This window comes from Dama dama, chromosome 11 (genome assembly GCF_033118175.1).
Source record: "Dama dama isolate Ldn47 chromosome 11, ASM3311817v1, whole genome shotgun sequence".
Classification (NCBI taxonomy): domain Eukaryota; kingdom Metazoa; phylum Chordata; class Mammalia; order Artiodactyla; family Cervidae; genus Dama; species Dama dama.
Genome location: NC_083691.1, coordinates 97,753,097 through 97,777,115, shown reverse-complemented (window position 1 = coordinate 97,777,115; position 24,019 = coordinate 97,753,097). Strand labels below are relative to the sequence as shown.

Here is a 24,019-nt window from a genome sequence, read left to right as displayed (position 1 = left end):
CAGGATGTGATGTATGGCTGACTGAGAAGGTTATGTTTGAAAATTTGAGATGTGTGTATACTCCGAAGAATGAAAGCAGGAAGGGATATTTGTATACTCATGTTCGTAGCAGTGTAATTCATAACAGCCAAAAAGGTAGATACACTTCAAATGACTATTGATGGATAAATGGATAAATAAAATGTCTATACACACGATGGAATATTATTCAGTTTTAAAGAAAAAGAAAATGCATTTTTAAAGAGGAAGGAAATTCTGACACATGGTACAACACGGATGAACCTTGAAGACATTATGCAAAGTGAAATAAGTCAGACATGAAAGGACAAATATTGTCTGATTCCACTTCTATGAGGTGCCTAGAGTAGTCAAAATTATAGAGACAGAAAGTGGAGTAGTGGTTGCCAAGGGCTAGAGGGAGGAGGAAACAGAGAGATATTGGCTACAGCAATTTATTAATTTGGTATTAATGAGAACAGAGTTTCAGCTTGGGAAGATGAAGACCTCTGGGAATACTTGGTGGTGATGGTAGCCACAGAAATGTGAATGTACTTAATGCCTCTGAACTGTACACTTCAAGATGCTTAAAGTGGTAAATTTTATGTTATGTGTATTTTATCAAAATTAAATTATAAACCCTTTAAATTACAAAAAAAAAAAAAAAAAAGCTTGAGAAACCCTGACCTAGTTGACACCTTGAGGAGAGATATGCTTGGATGAAATCCAGGTATAGAGAAAACAGAAAGCATGAATCCAGGGGAACCAAACAGGAGATGGGATCAGACTTCCTATTTGGTCGAAGAATTTTCTTTTATGATCTCTGGGACTATGGGCCTTTCAGTCTGGTGTAAGGATATGGAAGTTAAGGTTTGCAGTCTTGTTCTGGGATGGCATAAGTTCCAATCTACATTTCTGGATTCATTTAGTATTTTAACCTGAGAGTACAACTAACACAAAGTGAAAGTGAAAGTGTTAGTCACTCGGTTGTGTCTGAATCTTTGTGACCCCGTGGACTGCAGCCCACCAGGCTCCTCTGTCCATGGAATTCTCCAGGCAAGAATACTGGAGTGGGTAGCCATTCCCTTCTCCAAGGGATCTTCCCGACATCCTCTGGGATCACAAAGAGTTGGACATGACTGAATGAATAACAACCAACACAAAGCAACATCTAATTTCCTTCTCAGGTAGAACAACTTCCTGACCCCTCCTCCCCTTCAGCAATGTTGCCCATTCCCAGTTGGACCAGTTGGTCCCTGAAGGCCGGGTCAAGATCTTCCCTCCATATCCACGGGACACACCACACCCCTCGAAGGCCTTCAATCTAATTTCATCTGTGTAAGGAGGGAGTCCAAGGAGCCCTAAACGGCCTTCCAAGGTTATTTTTCATTCTGTGCCTAAGAGTTGGAGAAACGGGATCTGGCCACTTTTCTCTAGACAAAGGGCCTATACTAGATTTCTCATTTTCCTAGCAGACAGGATCCTGGCAAATGACTTAAACAGATATAGAAAGGAAGTCTCTCGGGAAGGTACCTCATGGGCTAAAAGAACAGTCACAGTTCATCATTTTAGACACGGACTGCTACAGCCAAAATAAATATCAGGAAGGTTTCAGATTTCTCTAAAAAGAAAATAACCTCTTTTGGTAACAGTTCTCAAATCGACTTTGATCTCTCAAATTCCAAAACCTATTATATGATTAGTTTCTATAATCTTATTATTAAAAGCACATGCATAAGTGAGAGATCTCTTCATACGTTTAGCACATAACTGTGCCTTTGTATATTTTTCCTCCATATTTAACATTTTCTAAGGTAATTCTACAACGGGCATAAGACATGTTTATTAAATAACTATGGGCTGTGTCCCCTCTCCCAAACTTATATGTTGAAATCCTAACCCTTTATGTAATGGTATTAAGTGGTAGGCCTTTGGGAAGTATGAGGTCATGAAGGTAGAAGCAGCACGAATGGGATTAATGCCCTTATAAAAAGAAGAGACACAAGAGAGTTAGCTTCCTGTCTCTCCATTCTTTGCAGTGTGAGGACACAGCAAGAAGATAGCCACCTGCAAACCAGGAAGTTTTGGCTTTGGCACTGAGCCTGCCGGCACTTGATCCTAGCTTTCCTAGCCTCCAAAACTATGAGAAATAACTTTCTGCTGTTTATATGCCGCTGAGTCGATGGTGGTTTGTTATACAGTAGCCTGAATTGATGGAGTTGATATAAACTCATTGATATAACATGGGTCACCTCTCACCTTTATAAACGACTCACAGGTACACATCAGACACCTGGAAAGGAGCTCTGGATATCATTTAGACCCACTTTGTTCCACCTGTCTGTGATACCCAAGTCTTCCAAGATGTTTAACATTAGCAGCAGTGGAGGTGAATTCTCCAGCCAACTCCTGGCTTGGAGTTTACCTCTGGGGAGAGGTAAAGCCATGAACTGTTGGCCTCTGGTTCTGTAGTCTGAAGGCTGGGGGAAGAGCACATTCCAGCTGACATTTCTGGAGAAAACTGACTACTCAGCCTTTTCTTCACAGCCTCAGCTTCACCAGGAGAACTTTGTAAACTTCTTGCTGCTGTTCAGTCACTAAGTCATATCAAACTTTTTGCAGCCCATGGACTGCTTTCCTGTCCTTCACTGTCTCCCAGAATTTAAGTCAAATTCATGTCCATTGAGTCAATGATACAGCTAACCATCTCATCGTCTGTCACCCTGCTTCTTCTTTTGCCTTCAATCTTCCCCAGCATCAGGGTCTTTTCCAGAGAGTCAGCTCTTTGCATCAGGTGGCTAAAGTATTAGACATTCAGCATCAGTCCTTCCAATGAATATTCAGGGTTGATTTCCTTTAGGATTGACTGGTTTCATCTTGCTGTTCAAGGGACTCTCAAGAGTCTTTGTAAACTTAACCCTTTCTAATTGTGTTATCTTTTTAAAAGGAGAGATGAAAATTCTCATTAAGCGCTGATCTGTACCAACTGCAGAGATAGGGTTGCTTTCTCTCTTCCTCTCTTTTCACCTTCTCTCTCTGTCACATATGATTACTGCTGAATAGTAATAATAAGGATTTACTGAGTGCCTACTAGGTAATGGGCCCTTACCATATATTCCAACTACTGTATTAACTTTGGAGAAAGAAGGCTTTGTGGGTTGCTCTAGTTCAGCTTGAGCTCATAATAGTTTCCCAGTCTTTTATTGTACAACGTGAACACTGGGCAGACCACTTCCTTCCACCACATTTTGTTATTTCCTTTTCCTAGGAGTTTAACTCTTTGTGTTTAATCCAGCTTCCTTAATTTATGAAGGTCATTTTGAATCCTCATTTATTCTTTAAAGTTATCACTATTTTGTTCAAATGCAGACGGGTCCTGCCTTAGGCCTTTTCTACAAGCCTATGCTTTTGACCTCAGACTTGAGCATTGATTAGTCAGTGGTGGGCAAATCTGGATTAAGCAAGCACAGTGACCCTGCCAAACTGCAGTCTTCATTGTGTCTTGGAAATCTCCAGTTGCTCCTTATTCCTAGAACTTTTCTAGTAAAGATGTAGAATCTGAAAGGATTTCAGTCTGCTCTTCTGCTGCCCGTACCGCCTTAGTCACCTGCTCTAAAAAGTCATCAAGGTCATGGAGGTTTTTTGTTTTTCTTTTCTTTTGGCTGTGCCATGCAGCATGCGGGATCTCAGTTCCCTGACCAGGGATCAAACCCATGCCCCTGCACTGGGAGAGTGATGGAGTCTTAACCACTGGGCCATCAGGGAAGTCCCCATGTAGGTTTTCTTCTATGCGAACTTCCAGGAGTTTTACGGTACTGTGTTTTACATTTAGGTCTGTGATCCATTTTGGGTTAATTTTAGTGAGCACTGTAAGGCTGTGTCTGGATTCATTTTTTAATATGTGGATATACAATGTTCCACCACCATTTGTTGAAAAGAGCATCTATATCCATTGTACTGTCTTTAATCGCTTTTCTGAGACCAGATGATTATATTTATGTGGGTCTGTTTCTGGGCTCTCTGTTGTGTTCCATCATATACTTATCTATTCTTCTGCTAAATACTGTAGCTTTATAGTAAGTCTTGAAGCTGGGTAGTTTGTGTCCGCCAACTTTGTTCTTCTTTCTTATTGTATTGGCTATTCTGTTATCGACTTTAGAATCAGTTTGGTGATATCCACAAAATTACTTGCTGGAATTTTGATTCAGATTGCACTGAATCCAAAGATGATGTTGGGGAATTTGTTAATTTTTTGTTGGAAGTATTCCATTATGTTCCCAATACATTGGAAAGTATTTCAGTATTCCAATATGCCAGAATTGTTTATCCATTTACCAGTTGATGTATATTGGGGTTGTTTCCAGTTTCTGACTATCAAGAATAAAGCCAGTATTAAAATTCTTGTACTGATATTTTAAATGACATATGTTTTTCATTTTTCCCATGTTAATAATTACAAATGGAAGTGTGTGCCTAATTGCTGGGGAATGCAATAAATGTGTGTATAAGAAACAGTTTTTAAAAATGGTTATGTCATTTTACACTCACAACAGCAATATACAAGAGTTTCAATTGCTTCATAACCCGTGACTATTTGGTGGTGTTGGTCTTTTCAGTTTTACTCATTATAGTGAGTATATAGTTGTATTTCACTGTGGCTTTAATTTGCATTTCCCTGAAGATGAATATTATTAGTAAAATGAATGTTTTCAATTCCTTTTTGGCCACTTGTATATCTTCTTTTGTCTGTTCAAGGCTTTGCCCATTTAAAAAACCTGTGTTTTCATCATTTTGTTATTGAATTGTCAGAGTTCCTTACATATTCTGGATACAAAGTATTTGTCAGGTATATGTACTGTAAATACGTTCTCCCAGTTTGTGTCTTGTCTTGTCATTTCAGTGACCATAGATTTAGAATTTTGATGAAGTCAAATTCATCAGGGTTTTCTTTTCTATGGTTTTGTGGTTTCTGTAAGAAATCATTGCAGGTTATAAAGAAGTTTTCCTATGCTTTCTTCTAGAAGCTTTGCAGGTTTGGGCTCTTTATTGAGGTCTGTGGTCCATCTCCAGTGTGTCTGGTGTGAGATTCATGTTTCCCCAGCAGCTGCTCAAGTACCATTTGTTGAAGACTTGGCTTTCCCCACTCAACAGCTTAATGTCTGTATCAAAAATCAAGTGACCATATATTTGTGGGTCTATTTCCAGACTCACTTCTGTTCCATTGATTTATTTATCTGTCTTATGTCAATGCCACACTATCTTAATTACTTTAGTTTTACAGTAAGCCTTGAAATCAGATACTGTAAGGCCTCCGAATTTGCTCTTCTTCAACACTGTTTTGACTACCCAGATCTTTTGCTTGTCTATAAAAATTTGCAAGGCAACTTGTCATTTTCTATAACAGTGTCCTATTGCACTTTGATTAACATTGTGTGTACTAATATGAGAACTGACATATTAACACTCAATTAGCCTTCCAATTTATGAACTTCTCTCCATCTATCTAAGTCTAAAATTTCTCTCCTCAAGGTTTAATGACTTTCAGTATATAAGTCTTATATGTCTTTTGCTAAATCTATTAAGCATTTTATATCATTGTAAACAGAGTGGCTTTTATTTTATTTTACGATTATTTACTGTTTATTGCTATTAGAAACACAATTGAGTTTTGTAAACTGATCCTTCTAAATTCATTTATTGGTTCTAGTGCATGTGTGCTAAGTTACTTCTGTCATGTCCAACTCTTTGGACTCTGTAGACGGTAGCCCACCAGGCTCCTCTGTCCATGGAATTCTCCAGTCAAGAATGCTGAAGTGGGTTGCCATGCTCTCTTCCAGATCTTCCTGACCCAGGGATTGAACCTGTGTATTTTATGTCTCCTGCATTGGCAGGCGGGTTCCTTACCACTAGCGCCACCTGGGAAGCCCTAGTAGTCGTTTATTAAATTTCTTAGGATTTTCTCTGTAAGCAATCATTCATAAAGATTTTTCCAAAAGATTTTTCAATCTTTATGTCTCTTATTTCCTTTTCTTGCCTTATTGCACTGACTAGAACTTCCAGTGCAATGCTAAATAAAGGAGATAATGCAGACATTAATGCTATGTTCTTGATCTCAGGAGGAAAGTGTTCGGTATTTCACCATTAAATATGATGTTAGCAGGAGTTTGGGAGCAGATGCCCTTTGTCAGATAAAGTAAGTTCTCTTCTTGTCCTAGTTTGCTGAGAGTTTTAAAAGTCATAGGTGGGTGTTGAATCATATCAAATGCCTTTTCTTCATTTATTTAGAGGATCATATGGTTTTCTCCATTATTTTATTAATATGGTGGATTATATTAATTATGTTTTCTAATGTTAAGTCAACTATTCATTCCTGTGATAAACACTACTTGGTTATAATGAATCATACCCTTCTCGTGTCTCATTGGATCATACATACTAATGGTTTGTTAAGAAGTTTAAGTTCTTAATGTTTATAAGAAATATTGGGTGATACCTTTCTTATTGGTGATAACTTTTTTTCTTATAATCCTACGTCATATTTTGGTATCAAGGTTATACTGACTTTATAACAATAAATTCAGTAGATTTTCTTCCTCTCCTATTTTCTGAAGGAGTTTGTATAAGACTAGTAGTTCATTTGTTGGTGTTTCATTGGTAGAAACATTTCTTACTTAAGTTTTGATGGAATTTGCCAGTGAAACCACCTGGCTCTGGAGGAATTTTCTTTGTGGAAAAGTTTTGAATACAAGTTCAAATTCTTTAATAGTAATAGGGTCATTCACATATTCTATTTTTTTCTCATGACAGTTATGATAAATTGCATTTTCTGTGGAAATTGACTATTTCATCTAAGCTATCAAATTAATTAGCAGAAACTAGTTCATAATATCCAGCTACTACTGTTTAAATTTCTGCAGGATATGCAGTGATGACCGCTTTTTCTTTGCTAATGTTGGTAATTTATATTTTTTCTCTTTTCTTCCTTGATTAGTCCTGTCAGTGTTTTCCTAATTTTACTAAATTTTTAAAAGAAACAAATTTTGGCTTTCTTAATTTTCTCTATTGTTTTAAAATTTCTACTCCTATTGTTATTACGTATTTCTTCCTAATTATTTGGGTTTAATTTATTCTTCCTTTTCTAGCTTCTTAAAGTGGAAACATAAATTACTGATGTTCACCTTTGTTCTCTTCTAGTCTAGCCATGTAAAGTTATACATTTGTCTTTTGCTGTGCATATTGTTTTAGTGAATCCAATAAAAGCTTATAAATCGTACATGCATTTTCATTTAGTTAAAATTATTTTCTAATTTCCTTAGTGATTATTCTATTTAGGAATGCTATTTAACTTTTAAATATTAGAGGTTTTCTGGAATTCCACTGCTATTGACTTATAATGGAATCATGTTGTGATCATAGAACATATTCTTTAAGATTTTAATCCTATGGAATTTATTGATACGTCTTTTACTGTGCACAATAAGGTCTATCTTGGTGAGTGAATCATGTGTACTTGATTAGATTATATCTTACACTTTTTGGGTAGTGTTTTATAAATTTCAGTTAGAACAAAGTGGTTGTTAATGTTCAAATCTTCTATATATTTCCTAATATTTTGCTTATTTTTTTATCAATTACTGAAGAAAGAGATTTAAAAAATCTCTATTTCTCTATTGTTGTTCTGTCAGTTTTTGTTTCATATATTTTGATGATCTATTAGTAAATACATACATATTGTGACTGTTATGGTTTCTTCATTAACTAACCTTTTTAGAATGGGAAAACGCTCTCTTTACCTCTTCTAATACTTTTCATCTAGAACTCGATTTGGTGGTTTAATAGGGTCACACTAACCTGCTTACACCTACTATTTACACAGTCTACCTTTTCCTCTTGGCTACAACCTACTGGTTTTTGTATTTAAACTGTATATCTTAAAGGCAGTAGGCAGCCTTTTAAATCCAACCTATTTTGGTATTTTATTTTAATGCCTCCAATGACACTTATGCTCTTTTGGATATTTTTTAGTGGTATTTCACTATGCATCCTTAACTTACTGCCAGTCTCCTTGCATTTAATATTATTATATATCACTTCACATGAAATGTAAGAATCTTGCAGTCATGCAGTTCCATTTACCCTCTCTTATCCTTTGAGCTATTTTGTCATATATTTTATATTTGCATACATCATAAATTCCATAAAACAGTATCTTGTTTTTAGCATTAAATAATCTTTTATATTTACACATATCTTTTTCATTTCCTGTAAATACTTCCTTCATGTAGGTTTGAACTTCCACATGATATTATTACCCTTCAGTCTGAGAAATTTCCTTTATCATTTATTGTAGTGCAGGCCTACTGGAGACAAATTCTCTCAGATTATATAACATCAAAAACAACTTTATTTTACTTTATTTTGAAGGATATTTTAGCTAGATTTATAATTCTAACTTGACATTTATTTATCTTCTTTTTTTTTTTTTTGTCTTTCAGCACTTTAATGATATCTTTGCTTGTATTCCAGCCTCTGTACTCTGTAGTAGGAATCCTTTGGTTAACTGCATCACTGATACCTTAAACACAGTATGTCATTTTTCTCTAGCAATGTTTAAGATTTTAAAAATCTCTTTAATTTATGTTTTAGCAATTTTACTATATCTTTCAAGGTGTGGTTTTACTTTTCTTTATCCTGTTTAGAATTTGTTGGGAGAAGGAAATGGCAACCCACTCCAGTGTTCTTGCCTGGAGAATCCCAGGGACAGAGGAACCAGGTGGGCTGCCGTCTATGGGGTCGCACAGAGTCAGACACAACTGAAGCGACTTAGCAGCAGCAGCAGGATTTGTTGAGCTTCTTGTAAGTTAATGTTTTCAGCCAGTTTAGGAAAGTTGCAGCTATTAGTTCTTCAAATATTTTTTCTGATCTACTTTTCTGTCCTCTCCTCTGGGACCCCAATTACATGTATATTATACTGCTTGGTACTGTCCTATCTGAGGCTCTGCTCATCGTTTCTAACCATCATTCTCATTGTTCTTCATATTAGATAATGCTTACTGATCTGAAGTTTATTTACCCATTATTTCATCATTTCCATTTTTCACTTAAGATTATCCAGTGACATTTTCATTTCAAACATGTTACTTTTCAGTTCCAGAATTTTCATTTGGTTTGTCTTAATCATTTCCATTTCCCTGCTGAGAGTCCTCTTCTTTCACTTATTATGACCATGTTTTTGTTTATGTTCTTGAACATATCTTAATATCTGCTTTAAAGTTATTGTCTGAAAATCCCAACATTTAGGTTACTTCAAGTTCTATTATAGTAATTACTTTTTTTCCTTGATTATGGATAATAACAATTTCCTATTCCTACACATATTCTTTAATTTTTGGTTAGGCAATAAATATTTTGAATGGTACGCTATAGAGGGTTTAGATTCTGTTTTATACCTTTAGAGTACTAATATTTTTGTTCTTTCAGACAAATCACTAGCTGAATTTGTGAATACTTAGGATTACATTTTGTTATGATCTACTTTGGTTTGCCTTTAAGTTTTAGGGTGAATCCTTTATTCTTAAAGGCAAGGCCTTTCTGAGGTTTCAAGCAAAAACCCAAGTGTTTGCCAAGTGTTTGCAATGATTTACATTACATTCCCTATAACTTGGGTGAGATTCAAATTCCATACACTATAGACAGTCGTTGTAGGCAGTAGACAGATGTTGAAATCTCTGATCAGCTTTTCAGTGGTTCAGTTATTGTTTTCCACTGGACTCATGGGCCTTTTCCCCATACATATGCAGTTTAGAAGTCATTCAAGCATGACAGGGAATTTAAATACAAAAGTGGAACTCTCTTCTGCATGGCTGCCTTCTCTCTGGAATTTCCTCCCTTAAATCCTAGCCACCCTTGAACAGCCTTGAACTCCATCTTCAGACACTTCAAGATTATATGATTATGGCCTTGAATTGCAGTTGCTCTTTGTGGAATGTGGAGTGCCCTCAGGGGAGAAGCTGTATAAATGTAGATCTCATGCTTTCCAATTTCTTTCTTTCAAGGGTCAAATTGCCAACATTTTCTGCCTTTTCTCGATCAGACTCTAGTGTATTCAAATTTTAAGTTTTGTTTTTTTAAGAATATTTCATCTGGAGTTTTCAATAGTTATCAACAGGAGAGTTAATCCAACATAAGCTTCTCTATCACTGAGAACACTGGCACCCTATCACAGAAATTTTAATTTGTGTGTGTGCTAAGAATAAATTGTACCTCTCATCCTTATGAATACTCAGAAAAACCATTCAATAATATATCCTGAAGGGATCCTCAGGTGTTATCCATACTACTGTGTCCTATAAGGCAATCCCTATACATGTATTACATATTACGTATCATGTATTACGATTAACCCCCTGCTCTTACTTGTTTCAGTAAGTAATGCTTACTGATGTAATGTTAGTTACTAATGTTTCAGTAATGATTCCATACAAGTATATACTGCAAAATGATCACCACAGTAAGTCTAGTTGACATCTATTACCACACATAGTTACACTTTTTTGTGTGTGTGATGAGAACTTTTAAGCTTTACTCTTAGCAACTTGCATATACTTAATACAGGATTATTAACTATAGTCATCATGATTTACATTACATTCCCAGGACTTTTTTATTTTATAACCAGAAGTTTGTACATTTTGACCACCTTCACCCATTTTGTCCACGCCTCACCCCCAGCCTCTGGAGGCTACTAATCTGTTCTTGGTATCTATCAGCACTGTCTCTCTCTCTCTTTCTTTTAAAGATTCTACGTATAAGTCTGGTCATATGGTATTTGTCTTTCTGTTGGACTTATTTCACTTAGCATGATGCCCTCAAGGTCCATCTATGTTGTCACAAGTAGCAGGATATCCCTCTGTTTAAGGCTGAATAATATTCCATTGTGTACATATACCACATTTTCTTTATCCATTCACCTATCAATGAACACTTAGGTTGCATCCATGTCTTGGCCATCACAAATAATGCTAATCTCCAGCTCAGTTGGTAAAGAATCTGCCTGCAATGCAGGAGACCTGGGTTCGGTTCCTGGGTCAGGAAGATCCCCTGGAGAAGGAAATGGCAACCCACTCCAGTATTCTTGCCTGGAGAATCCCATGGATAGAGGAGTCTGGCGGGCTACAGTCTATGGGGTTACAAGAATCAGACATGACTTCGTAACTAAACCACCTCATTTTTAAAAGAGGCCACTGGAAAATTGACAAACCGTTAGCCAGACTCATCAAGAAACAAAGGGAGAAGAAACAAAACAACAAAATTAGAAATGAAAATGGAGAGATTACAACAGACAACACTGAAATACAAAGGATCATAAGAGACTACTACCAGCAGCTCTATGCCAATAAAATGGACAACTTGGAAGAAATGGACAAATTCTTAGGAAAGTATAACTTTCCAAAACTGAACCAGAAAGAAATAGAAGATCTTAACAGACCCATCACAAGCATGGAAATTGAAACTGTAATCAGAAATCTTCCAGCAAACAAAAGCCCAGGACCAGATGGCTTCACAGCTGAATTCTACCAAAAATTTAGAGAAGAGCTAACACCTATCTTACTCAAACTCTTCCAGAAAATTGCAGAAGAAGGCAAACTTCCAAACTCATTCTATGAGGCCACCATCACCCTAATACCAAAAGCAGACAAAGATGCCACAAAAAAAGAAAACTACAGGCCAATATCACTGATGGACATAGATGCAAAAATCCTTAACAAAATTCTAGCAAACTGAATCCAACAACATATTAAAAAGATCATACATCATGATCAAGTGGGCTTTATCCCAGGAATGCAAGGATTCTTTAATATCCACAAATCAATCAATATAATACACCACATTAACAAATTGAAAGATAAAAACCATATGATTATCTCAATAGGTGCAGAAAAAGACTTTGACAAAATTCAGCATCCATTTATGATAAAAACTCTCCAGAAAGCAGGAATAGAAGGAACATACCTCAACACAATAAAAGCTATATATGACAAACCCACAGCAAGCATTACCCTCAATGGTGAAAAATTGCAAGCATTTCCCCTGAAATCAGGAACAAGACAAGGGTAACCACTCTCACCATTACTATTCAACATAGTTTTGGAAGTGTTGGCCACAGCAATCAGGGCAGACAAAGAAATAAAAGGAATCGAGATAGGAAAAGAAGAAGTAAAGCTCTCACTGTTTGCAGACGACATGATCCTCTACATAGAAAACCCTAAAAACTCTACCAGAAAATTACTAGAGCTAATCAATGAATATAGTAAAGTTGCAGGATATAAAATTAATACACAGAAATCCCTTGCATTCCTATACACTAACAATGAGAAAACAGAAAGAAAAATTAAGGAAACAAGAGCATTCACCATTGCAACAAAAAGAATACAATACTTAGGAGTATATCTACCTAAAGAAACGAAAGACCTATATATAGAAAACATTAAAACACTAATGAAAGAAATCAAAGAGGACACAAATAGATGGAGAAATGTACCGTGTTCATGGATTGGAAGAATCAATATTATGAACATGACTATACTACCCAAAGCAATCTATAGATTCAATGCAATCCCTACCAACAGTATTTTTCACAGAACTAAAACAAATAATTTCACAATTTGTATGGAAATACAAAAAACCCCGAATAGCCAAAGCAATCTTGAGAAAGAAGAATGGAACTGGAGGAATCAATCTGCCTGACTTCAGGCTCTACTACAAAGCCACAGTCATCAAGACAGTACGGTACTGGAATACAGACAGAAATATAGATCAATGGAACAAAATAGAAAGCCCAGAGATAAATCCACGAACCTATGGACACCTTATCTTCGACAGAGGAAGCAAGACTATACAATGGAAAAAAGACAACCTCTTCAACAAGTGGTGCTGGGAAAACTGGTCAACCACTTGTAAAAGAATGAAACTAGAACACTTTCTAACACCATACACAAAAGTAAACTCAAAATGGGTTAAAGATCTAAATGTAAGACCAGAAACTATAAAACTCCTAGAGGAGAACATAGGCAAGACACTCTCTAACATCAATCACAGCAGGATCCTCTATGACCCACCTCCCAGAATATTGGAAATAAAAGCAAAAATAAACAAATGGGACCTAAAGAAACTTAAAAGCTTTTGCACAACAAAGGAAACTATGAGCAAGGTGAAAAGACAGCCTTCAGAATGGGAGAAAATAATAGCAAACGAAGCAACTGACAAAGGATTAATCTCAAAAATATAGAAGCAACTCCTGCAGCTCAATTCCAGAAAAACAAATGACCCAATCAAAAAATGGGCCAAAGATCTAAACAGACATTTCTCCAAAGAAGACATACAGATGGCTAACAAACACATGAAAAGATGCTCAACATCACTCATTATCAGAGAAATGCAAATCAAAACCACAATGAGGTACCATTATACGCCAGTCAGGATGGCTGCTATCCAAAAGTCTACAAGCAATAAATGCTGGAGAGGGTGTGGAGAAAAGGGAACCCACTTGCACTGTTGTTGGGAATGCAAACTAGTACAGCCACCGTGGAGAACAGTGTGGAGATTCCTTAAAAAACTGGAATTAGAACTGCCATATGACCCAGCAATCCCACTCCTGGGCATACACACTGAGGAAACCAGATCTGAAAGAGACATGTGCACCCCAATGTTCATCGCAGCACTGTTTACAATAGCCAGGACACGGAAGCAACCTAGATGCCCATCAGCAGACGAATGGATAAGGAAGCTATGGTACATATACATGATGGAATATTACTCAGCCATTAAAAAGAATTCATTTGAATCAGTTCTAATGAGATGGATGAAACTGGAGCCCATCATACAGAGTGAAGTAAGCCAGAAAGATAAAGACCAATACAGTATACTAACGTACATATATGGAATTTTAAAAGATGTTAATGATAACCCTATATGCCAAACAGAAAAAGAAACACAGATGTACAGAACAGACTTTTGGACTCTGTGGGAGAACGCAAGGGCAGGATGTTCTGAGAGAATAGCATTGAAACAAGTATACTCTCAAGGGTGAAACAGACCACCAGCCCAGGTTGGATGTATGAGACAAGTGCTCGGGCCTGGTGCACTGGGAAGACCCAGAGGGATGGGATGGGGAGGGAGGTGGGAGGGGGGACGGGATGGGGAGCACATGTAAATTCATGGCTGATTCAGGTCAATGTACGGCAAAAACCACTACAGTATTGTAAAGTAATTAGCCTCCAACTAATAAAACTAAATGAAAAAAAAAAAAGAAAAAAAAGAAACAAACAAACAAAAAAATAAAATAAAAGAGGCCATTGAGGAAAGATGCTTCCTTGGAAAATGAGCTGTATGGAGGCTCAATTTTATACTACAATTTAAATCCATAAAATACATTTAAATAACTCACAGTTCATGGAACTATACAGACAAAGGGATGTAGAGGCATTTTGGAAGTTGACATTTTCCCACCAAACCACAAATGTGGAAGATATATCTTTCCCAGTGCCTGTGTCGATGTTATTGACAGTTTTCTTTGCTCTGTTTCACCCCTTCAGTTCCCATGGAGTTCATAATTTTGGTCTGTTTTATCAGGTTATCTCGGCTTTCCTGGTGGCTCAGATGGTAAAGAATCTCCCTTTAATGCAAAAGACCTAGGTTCAGTCCCTGGGTGGGGAAGATCCCCTGGAGGAGGACATGGCAACTCACTCTAGTATTCTTGCCTGGAAAATCCCATGAACAGAGGAGCCTGGTGGGGGTCACACAGGGTCGGACACGACTAAGGTGACTTAGCAGATACACATCAGGTCCTCTCAGCTTGCTCCATCTTTTGGCATCTGTATACTCTGATTCTGCTGAACTGGCTTCTAAATCACTATGATTGTCCTGACCCTTAATGTTGAGTATCCTCTGAAAATCCACATGTTGAAGCCCTAACTTCCAGTACTCCAGAATGTGATTTTATGCAGAGACAGTCTTCACCAGGGTAATGACATTAAGATGAAAACATTAGGGTGGGCCAAAATTCAACATAACTAGTATTTTTATAAAAAGGGGAAATATGGACATACAGACAAGCATAGCAGGAAGAGGATGTGAAGAAACACGGGGAGAAGATGTTTATCCACAGAACAATGAATAAGACCTAGAATAAGATCCTTCCTTCAGAGTAGAAAGAAACCCTAATGATAATATTGGGTTTCTAGCTTCCAGAACTCAGATAATAAATTTCTCTTGTTTATGGGACCCAGTCTGTGCTATATTGTTACAGAAGTCCTAGCAAACTAATATGCTTACCATTTAACAAAGAAATAGATCCCCATTTTTATACTTGGTTTGACTTATGACTTTGTCTCCTAAGATCCACTCACCTCCTCATCATGGTAAATAGCCAAAAAAGCAAAATATCCTAAGATTTGTGTCCTATTTTTATCACTTAAATTGAATGACTCTTCTGATCCTTAGATTCCTTATATAAAAAGTAAGGATACTATCCCTGCCCTACTTATCTGTCTACATAGATAAAGCTCAGACAGGGTACCACATAGAGACTAAATCTCTACCCAAGTCTAAGACAGCCTGAGTCCTGCTCTTTATTCGTAATAAGCTATTCCTCTTGCCTAATCATAACAGAACAGAAAGAGCTAGAGGGCTCTTTGAGAGGATCAAGCTCAGAAGTCTCCACTTTTAATAGAGATCCAACCTCAGACTTTATTTGTGCTATTTCCAGTTCAAGAGGCAGGATGTGAGCAGATGAATACGGAACTGCTTTGTTCAGGAATGAGGTGATGCTTCAAGCTTTCACTATTCACAAATCTCCGGAGGGTTTAAAAGTAATTTCTCCGACAACACGTTGATTTTGTTAAGGTAATAAGTTATAGAAACTAAGACTTTTCAGAAATATATAAGGGAAGGAGAACTTTAGTTGCACATCAAACTGTGTTAACAAAATTTGAGTCTATCGAATGTGGTTTTTCTTTTTCGGTTGCTCTGTGAAGTTTGTGGAATCTTAGTTGCCCAACCAGGAGCTGAACCTGGGCCCTGGGCAGTGAAAGTATGGAGTCTTAATAACTGGACAGCCAGGGAATTCCCATTGTATGTGATTTTAAATTTGAAAAAATTAAATGTAGGATGCTAGCTGCTTTCCAGCATATTTTGTATGTATCTTTGTCTGCTTTTAAAATGATTTTGTTGAAAAATGGTTGCTTCTATAATAATTAACATTTTATAAAACTAATTATAAATATATAACTTACTCTCAAATAGTTTACATTTTAGTTGCATAAATTTTTTTCTAGTCTCAAACGATGCTCAAAAGAACTACATTTAAAAAAATGACTCTACCCTTTTCAGTTCTCTAGAATGCCTCCAGATGGCATTAAAACCCTTTCCTATTTTATATAGTAAAAAAATTAAAAATTAGTAATATTTTAACAATTTAAAACCAGTCACATTCATTATATCATTAGAAATCATGACAATAGAACCATTTATAACTTTTAGGATAATATCTTAAGAAAGACCAGCAAATAATCACAATCGTTATGAAATAAATAGTCATCCTATGCAAGCCAAAGACTCTTCCTAGACTGAGAAACACATCTTGGACAAATACACTCAATAATGTTATATCACAAGCTGTCATTTCTAATGGCTAGAAAGCACTTTAAATGCTTAGTAAGAAGAACACTGGTCCAAATATAAATATATTCACAAAACTGTCTTATAATAAGAAATCACATCTAACTCCTCAGAAATGATAAAATTAATGATTTTTAAGAAAAAAAAAACCTGTGACTAATTACTATTCAGCCAAAATAATTTGTTAGCTCATGAGTTATGTAAACTTTGGCACATAAATTTGGCATCAAATTAATCATCAAAACATTTTTCGACTGCTTGAGTATTGAGAGGAGAAAGATGAAATGTGGAATGAAGAACGTGTTTAAAAAGAGCCCTTTCTTATCTTTTTACAACTGTGTTTGTTAACTCAGGAACATGAATAAACCCTTCATGGTCCAGAGGTGTCTATAATTCTATGTTTCACATAATTCAGAGGTGAGGTTGCAAAGGGTGGGCTTTAAAATGACCCTGGTACTTCCCAGGTGTGTAGGACAGACAATCTCCCAGTATGTGAGAAATGTTCTTCAATTATTTATGACAGTGATAGAAGTTGCTGAGCAAGTTCCAAAAGCTATCCTCTCCTCCTCCACCCCATAATACCATCAAATCTCATTACATCTGTACATTATAAACAGGAGCCTTGTGTTTTCAAGATTACTCTTACTGGGCTAAAGCATTAGAAAGACCTCAAAATGCAACTGCATCCAAAAGCATTTAAGCAGGCATTATCATGAGAAAGAGAACCACAGACTTCCTTCCATTATTATTATTACTATAACAAGATATTTGTGCTGTTTTGTATTATAAGCGTATTAAAGAACTTGGGATAGAAACAGGAAAGAGACTTACGATGTATTCGATGTGCAATTGTCTGGACTCTCTGGCTCGGCATCACCTTTCTCTTAAAAAAGGAAGCAGAAAAAAAAATACCAACATATGAGTGTTACAGCCTTTAAGATTTAAGAGAGATTCAATATTAACAATCATTCAAAATGTGCAGCAGGAGGCTTTAAAAAAAATCTTTTTATTGTTCAAGAACTGGATTTGCAAAATAGTTTCTTCTCTGTAATACAATTGCCTGGGCATGGATCTATGAATAGGTGCGAAGGAGCTGTTTGCAAACAACCAGGGCTCAGAGTGGAGACCCTGCCAAGAGATGAATCTCTTACAGATGCAACCTGTTTTCTTCCCCTTCATTTTACAGAAAATTTCAGGAAATAAACCCCATTAGCATTCTAGATGCAAGGCACTTTGACCCTTTCTGCCATATGTGTGCTCAGTCACTTCAGTCGTGTCTGACTCTTCGTGACCCTATGGCTCCTCTGTCCATGGGATTTTCCAGGCAAGAATACTGGAGTGGGTTGCCATGCCCTCCTCTGGGGGATCTTCCTAAACCAGGGGTTAAACCTGAGCCTCTTATGTCTCCTGCATAGGCAGGCGGGTTCTTTACCACCAGCACCACGTGGGATGGTGGCGTTTAGCTTGTGTTTAGCCCTAACACAAGCTCAACCAGGTGGGCACACCAGAGCTTGGACAAGAGTACTGTACACAACACTGAGGTTGCACCCCCACTTATGAGATCCCCAAGAATGACACTCCACAGATAGCCCTGGCAGCAGATTCTGGGGTCACCCTGTTAACGCAGAGTAAGATGCAAATCAGAAATCCTTCCTGACCATCTGAGAGGCCACTTAAGCCACATTTCTGCCGTGTGTAGTCAAGGATTGAATGGGTCCATTTTTTGGAGTTTTAAAGGGCAAATTCCTCTTACAGTAGATATAATTCTTAGATCCTCAACCACTGATGGTTTGAAACTATACATCCTCATATTACAAGGTGCTTCTTTTTATTTCCTTGAGGCTAGGAGATAGAAGAAGGGCTTCCCAGGTGGCTCAGTGGAAAAGAATTCACCTGCCAAGCAGGTGACATGGATTCGATACTGGGGTTAAGCAGATCCCCTGGAGCAGAAAATGGCAACCCACTCCAGCATTCTTGCCTGGTAAATTTCATGGACAGAGGAAACCTGGCAGGCTATAGTCCACAGGGTCACCAAGAGTTGGACACAACTGAGCAACTAAACAACAACAGAGGAGACAGAAGGTCATGACTGCCATTGTGAGTTAGCTGTGGTTATACACCGCTAATAGTTTAACAAACCCCAGACGAGATTATGAGTTGCAAGAGATGGGACTGAAGGTGGCAACTTGCTTTATTTTGCTATATCAAGTCAGGCCTGGAGACCTCATAGAATCCCTCAGTCTATCATTAAGGACTTCAGGTTTATGCCCTGTACCAAGCCCCTTTTTGACACCTAGGCTCAGGAACGACCTCCTAAATCACATGATGAACACATTCCAAAGACACTGTCCAAGCTGAACTCAAAAGTAAACTTCTTTTTTCCTTACAGGAAAAGGAACAGTTGTGAGAGAAGGAAGACCGCTATATATGGTCCACGCATCTATCTCAGATGTGACTGCGCTAACGAGTGCCCACATAGTGCTTTGGAGCCTCCAGGAAGGGCAGCCACCTTGTAAAAATGCCACAACACGTGTTTACCTGCCTCAACAGCAAACACTGGTCAGACAGAGCCCCAAACACAGGAAATCACGGTGAAGTAAAAGTAGAGGCAGCAAATTAATAAACTTTGAAGCTCATATTTCCGTATCATATTTTGTCTTCCAGGCCAGATCTGTTGTGAACTCATTGAGAGACAGGCAAGACCTTGTCAACTACTTTCATGCTAGAAAATAGCCTAATTTGGTAGCTTCCAGAATTACTTTCCAATAAGTAACCACAATTCTTGCCAGAATCCCCAAATACAGAGTTACAATAGCTGCATTAACTAAGACAGGTAGAAACAACTAGCTGCTGCTGTTGTTCAGTTGTGTCCAACTCTTTGCGACCCCCATAGACTGTAGCCCGCCAGACTCCTCTGTCCTTATCAAGATTGCTGGGTGAAACATCAACAACCTCAGATATGCAGATGATACCAGTTTAATGACAGAAAGTGAAGAGGAAATAAAGAGCCTCTGGATGAGGATAAAAGAGGAGAGTGAAAAAGCTGGCTTAAAACTCAACGTGAAAAAGACAACTAGATGGAGGTTTAATTTTTCTTAAACACAGTGACTTTTCCCCCTTTCATTTGGAGAAACTGGTTATGTTTCCTGGTCTGCAGCCACCAGAAGTCACCCCATGTCTCATCATCATCAGGAACATGAACAGCAGGCAACAGTAAACATTTCTGAACAAATTATGTAAAAAAAAAATCAATACGCTATATGAAGACATTATTTGGATGCTTGAATAAATATGTTTTACCTTGATCAACAATGCTGCCAGATAATCCGTGGGCTGGGGGACAGAGGCCTTACTGCACCTGGGATCTGGGGGCTGCAGAGATCGGGGGCCGGATCAGCGCAGGCACAGAGCTGCAGCTGATTACCTCTGCTCTTAGCAGCACTTATGTTGTGGCAACAGGGAAAACAGAACAGTTTCTGGCAAACAGGAAGGATGCAACAGGGCCAAACGAGGCATTTGTGAACAGTCTGGGAGTGAATGTTCTCAGCTGATCATGAATTAACCTTTCTGGGGGAAAAGTAAGCTCAGGATAGGGTCAGGAATGAAAACTATGTCTGTTCATCAGAAAGAATGAAACACAAAATTCTCCCCCAATATCTGGAAATTTTAGGTGATGCAATTTCTGAAGTTAACTTGAAATGTCCTACAAGCCAGGAAGAATCATAGGCTCTTTACCAGGACCCAAGGGAAACATGATGAATGTAAGCCAGAAAAAATGCTCAGGAAGAGACTTTTCAGTTGGGTGCTCAGGAGACGTTTCCTTGCCACCACCAAAGAGGACTACTGGGGGTTGTTCTGACTATTTCAGCTGATTTCACAATAGATTCCACATTGCTGTCCTTTGAAAGGGACCTGAATTGATCTTTTGAAGACACTAGGCATAAGAGACAGACTCAGGTGCACCATGGTCATCTTGATGAGGAAATACAGTTACAGATAGGAAGAGAGAAAAAAATGAGCCATAGGAAGAAAAATTACACACACACACACACACACGTGTATACATATTTATACTCACACATGTAAATAGGTATGTACATGTGTATCTATATTATTTGTGTTTTTTCTTTTTAAATATATTTTTAACTTTTTATTTTATGTTGGAGTATAGTTGATTAACAATGTTGTGTTAGTTTCAGGTGTATAGCAAAGTGATTCAATTATACAGATACATGTAACTGAAGCTGAAACTCTGGCCACCTGATGTGAAGAGCTGACTCACTGGAAAAGATCTGGATGCTGGGAAAGATTGAGCGCAGGAAGAGAAGTGAGCAACAGACGAGACGGTTGGATGGCATCACCAACTCAACAGACATGAGTCTGAGCAAATCCGGGGAGACAGTGAAGGACAGGGATGCCTGGCGTGCTGTAGTCCATGGCATGACAAAGAGTCGGACATGACTTAGCGACTGAGCAACATTCTTTTTCAGCTTCTTTTCCTGTTTAGGTTGTTACATAACGTCGAGTACAGAGTCCCTGTGCTATACAGCAGGCTCTTGCTAGTTATCCATTTTCAATACAGCGATGTGTCCATGTTAATCTCACATGTGTTCTTTCAGCTTGTTGCTCTGTATTTGTCTTCCACAGGACCAAGCACATATTACACACTCAGTCTATGTCCGCTGTCTGATGACCTTTCATTAGTCAGAATCCCACGCTATAGTGGGAAAGAGGGGAGTGGTGCACCCGCATGTTCCACTGAGGTAGATACAGACTTCCGCGTGTGAAAGTTTCGAATCTCCAATAGGCCACTTGAAAAGTTACAGAAGCTACATGTTTAATCCAATAAATGTACCAAGGGCTTAAATGGTGTGTACTCTGTCTGGGAAGATAGATAGTATCTAATTTAACTGAAAATGACTGCACTGTTGGAGTGCTGCACTCTACATAAGTTGTACTGTGAAAAGGAAATCAAAACAGACCTGGGCTGCATTCTGCTTGGAAGGAAACTTATGCTACATTACAACATTTCTTTATAATAAAAGTAATCTGTGCTCATGGTAACAACCATTATGCTAAATAATACGCTTATTTTTAGATGAATCAACTTCAGAGACTACATAATAATTTCTAATATGAAAAATGAGAGAAGATATTTAATATACTTACACGACCACCTCCCTTCTTACAGTTGTTGCCAGTTCTTTAACTATTTTTAATGTCTGTGCTGTGCTTAGTCACTCAGTCGTGTCCAACTTTTTGTAACGCCATGGACTGTAGTCCGCCGGGCTCCTATGTCCATGGGGATTCTCCAGGCAAGAATACTAGAGTGGATTGCCGTGACCTCCTCCAGGGGATCTTCCCAACCCAGGGATCAAACCCAGGTCTCCTGCATTGTTTTACCATCTGAGCCACCAGGGAAGCCCTTTCAATGCCTTCCAGGGAAGCCCTTTTAATGTCTAGTGGGTATTTTAACTTTAAGTAAATTTAATCTTCTATTTTTTGATTAATCAGCTTCTGACAGTACTTTTTCTTTTATACTATGTGAAGTGGAGAAGCTCCCCCCATTTATTCTTCCCTCCTGCTCTCCCCTCTCTCCATCACATCCTACTCTGCACAGCTACACCTTTCTTCCTGCATAGCTGAGGTTTAAAATATTTATACTCTGTTCAGTATTATTGAGTCATCTCATTAATATCAATTTAATTAATAATTTAATTTTGGGAAGTGCCTATAGGCCAATGAGAAAAATTATATATGATAATGGAATTTACAATATTGTAACAATATAAATATTAGTGTCTAAGAAACAGTTAAAAGACTGGACCTGTGCAGAAGGACTGCCACTAAACTTGAATGAAGGCAAGGGTTCCCAGCATCTACGTCAAATGGATTCTCATTCTTATATCTCACTGTGGCATAGATTAATCTGTCTCAGACAAAGGCTATGCTTTTCCTAAGAAGAAGTTCAATAGAGCATGCATGTAATGTGTGTAAAAATGTGTGTGTGTGTGTATATATAGGCTTCCCAGGTGGTGCTAGTGGTAAAGAACAAACCTGCCAATGCAGGAGACACAAGAGACGGATCCTTGGGTTGGGAAGATCCCCTGGAGGAGGGCATAGCAACCTATTCCAGTATTCTTGCCTGGGAAATCCCATGGACAGAGGAGCCTGGTGGGCTACAGTCCATGGGGTTGCAAAGAGTCGGACACAGCTGAAGCGACTGAACACACACACACACACACACACACAGTTTTTAAAAAGTAAATTGAGTTAATTGTGAAAGCACCTTGCAAGCCTAGAAATAGGACATTGACAAGAAATAACCCAGAATGCTCCTAGGCCTGCATCCTATTGAGTTCCAGTTATCGAGTGGTGGAATCTTGCATTAATATTCCAATTTTTCTTGACAGTTTTGGCTGTCCTGTATTTACTTGTAAACAAAACAGTCTTCAGTTTTTCCTGATTTTAAATTTCACATGAATGGAATCGTACTGCATGCACTCTTCTGGAACTTACTTCTGTCATTCAATAGTATGATTTTTAGATTCGGCCAACATGATGCACCTAGCTTTGGTTCATTCATCCTCACTGCTGTGCTGCATCCCTTTGTTCAGTTCAGTCACTCAGTCGTGTCCGACTCTGCGATCCCATGAATCGCAGCACGCCGGGCTTCCCTGTCCATCACTAACTCCTGGAGCTTACTCAAACTCATGTCCATCGAGTTGGTGATGCCATTCAACCATCTCATCCTCTGTCATCCACTTCTCCTGCCTTCAGTCCTTCCCAGCATCAGGGTCTTTTCCAATGAGTCAGTTCTTCACATCAGGTGGCTAAAGTATTGGAGCTTCAGCTTCAGCGTCAGTCCTTCCAATGAACACCCAGGACTGATATCCTCTTTAGGATGGACTGGTTGGATCTCCTTGCAGTCCAAGGGACTCTCAAGAGTCTTCTCCAACGCCACAGTTCAAAAGCATCAATAAAAATCTGCTATTTTCCTTTATTTGACACTTCCTTTTGGTGTTTTACTTAAGAAATATATCAGAAAGATATTCTCTATACCCTTTTGAACATGTATAATTTTACTTGTCACATTTAGGTCTTTTACAAATACCTGGAATAGTTTCTATATGTGATGTGAGGTAGGAGTTAACTTCCTTTTTCTCCCTGTAGATTACCAGTTATTTTGGTATCTTAATAGAAGCCCATTCTTTCTCCATTGATCTACATTGTTAGCTCTGACATGAATCTAGTTTTCATATATCTGTGGGTCTGTTTCCCCTATACTGTTTCACTGCTCAATTTGCCTATTATTATCTTCATTACTTAGTTTTGTTGTTGTTCA

General features: G+C 38.0%; 1 protein-coding gene across 2 annotated transcripts in view; it reads right to left on the bottom strand.

Moving 5' to 3' along the window:
* AFF3 (ALF transcription elongation factor 3) overlaps window positions 1-24,019 on the bottom strand; it is a 620,532-nt gene that overhangs the window by 173,285 nt on the left and 423,228 nt on the right. For both annotated transcript variants that reach the window (XM_061155923.1, XM_061155924.1), the window contains one exon: window positions 17,506-17,557. In XM_061155923.1, coding sequence (XP_061011906.1) covers window positions 17,506-17,557 — 52 coding nt within the window. The remainder of the gene's footprint in view (window positions 1-17,505; window positions 17,558-24,019) is intronic.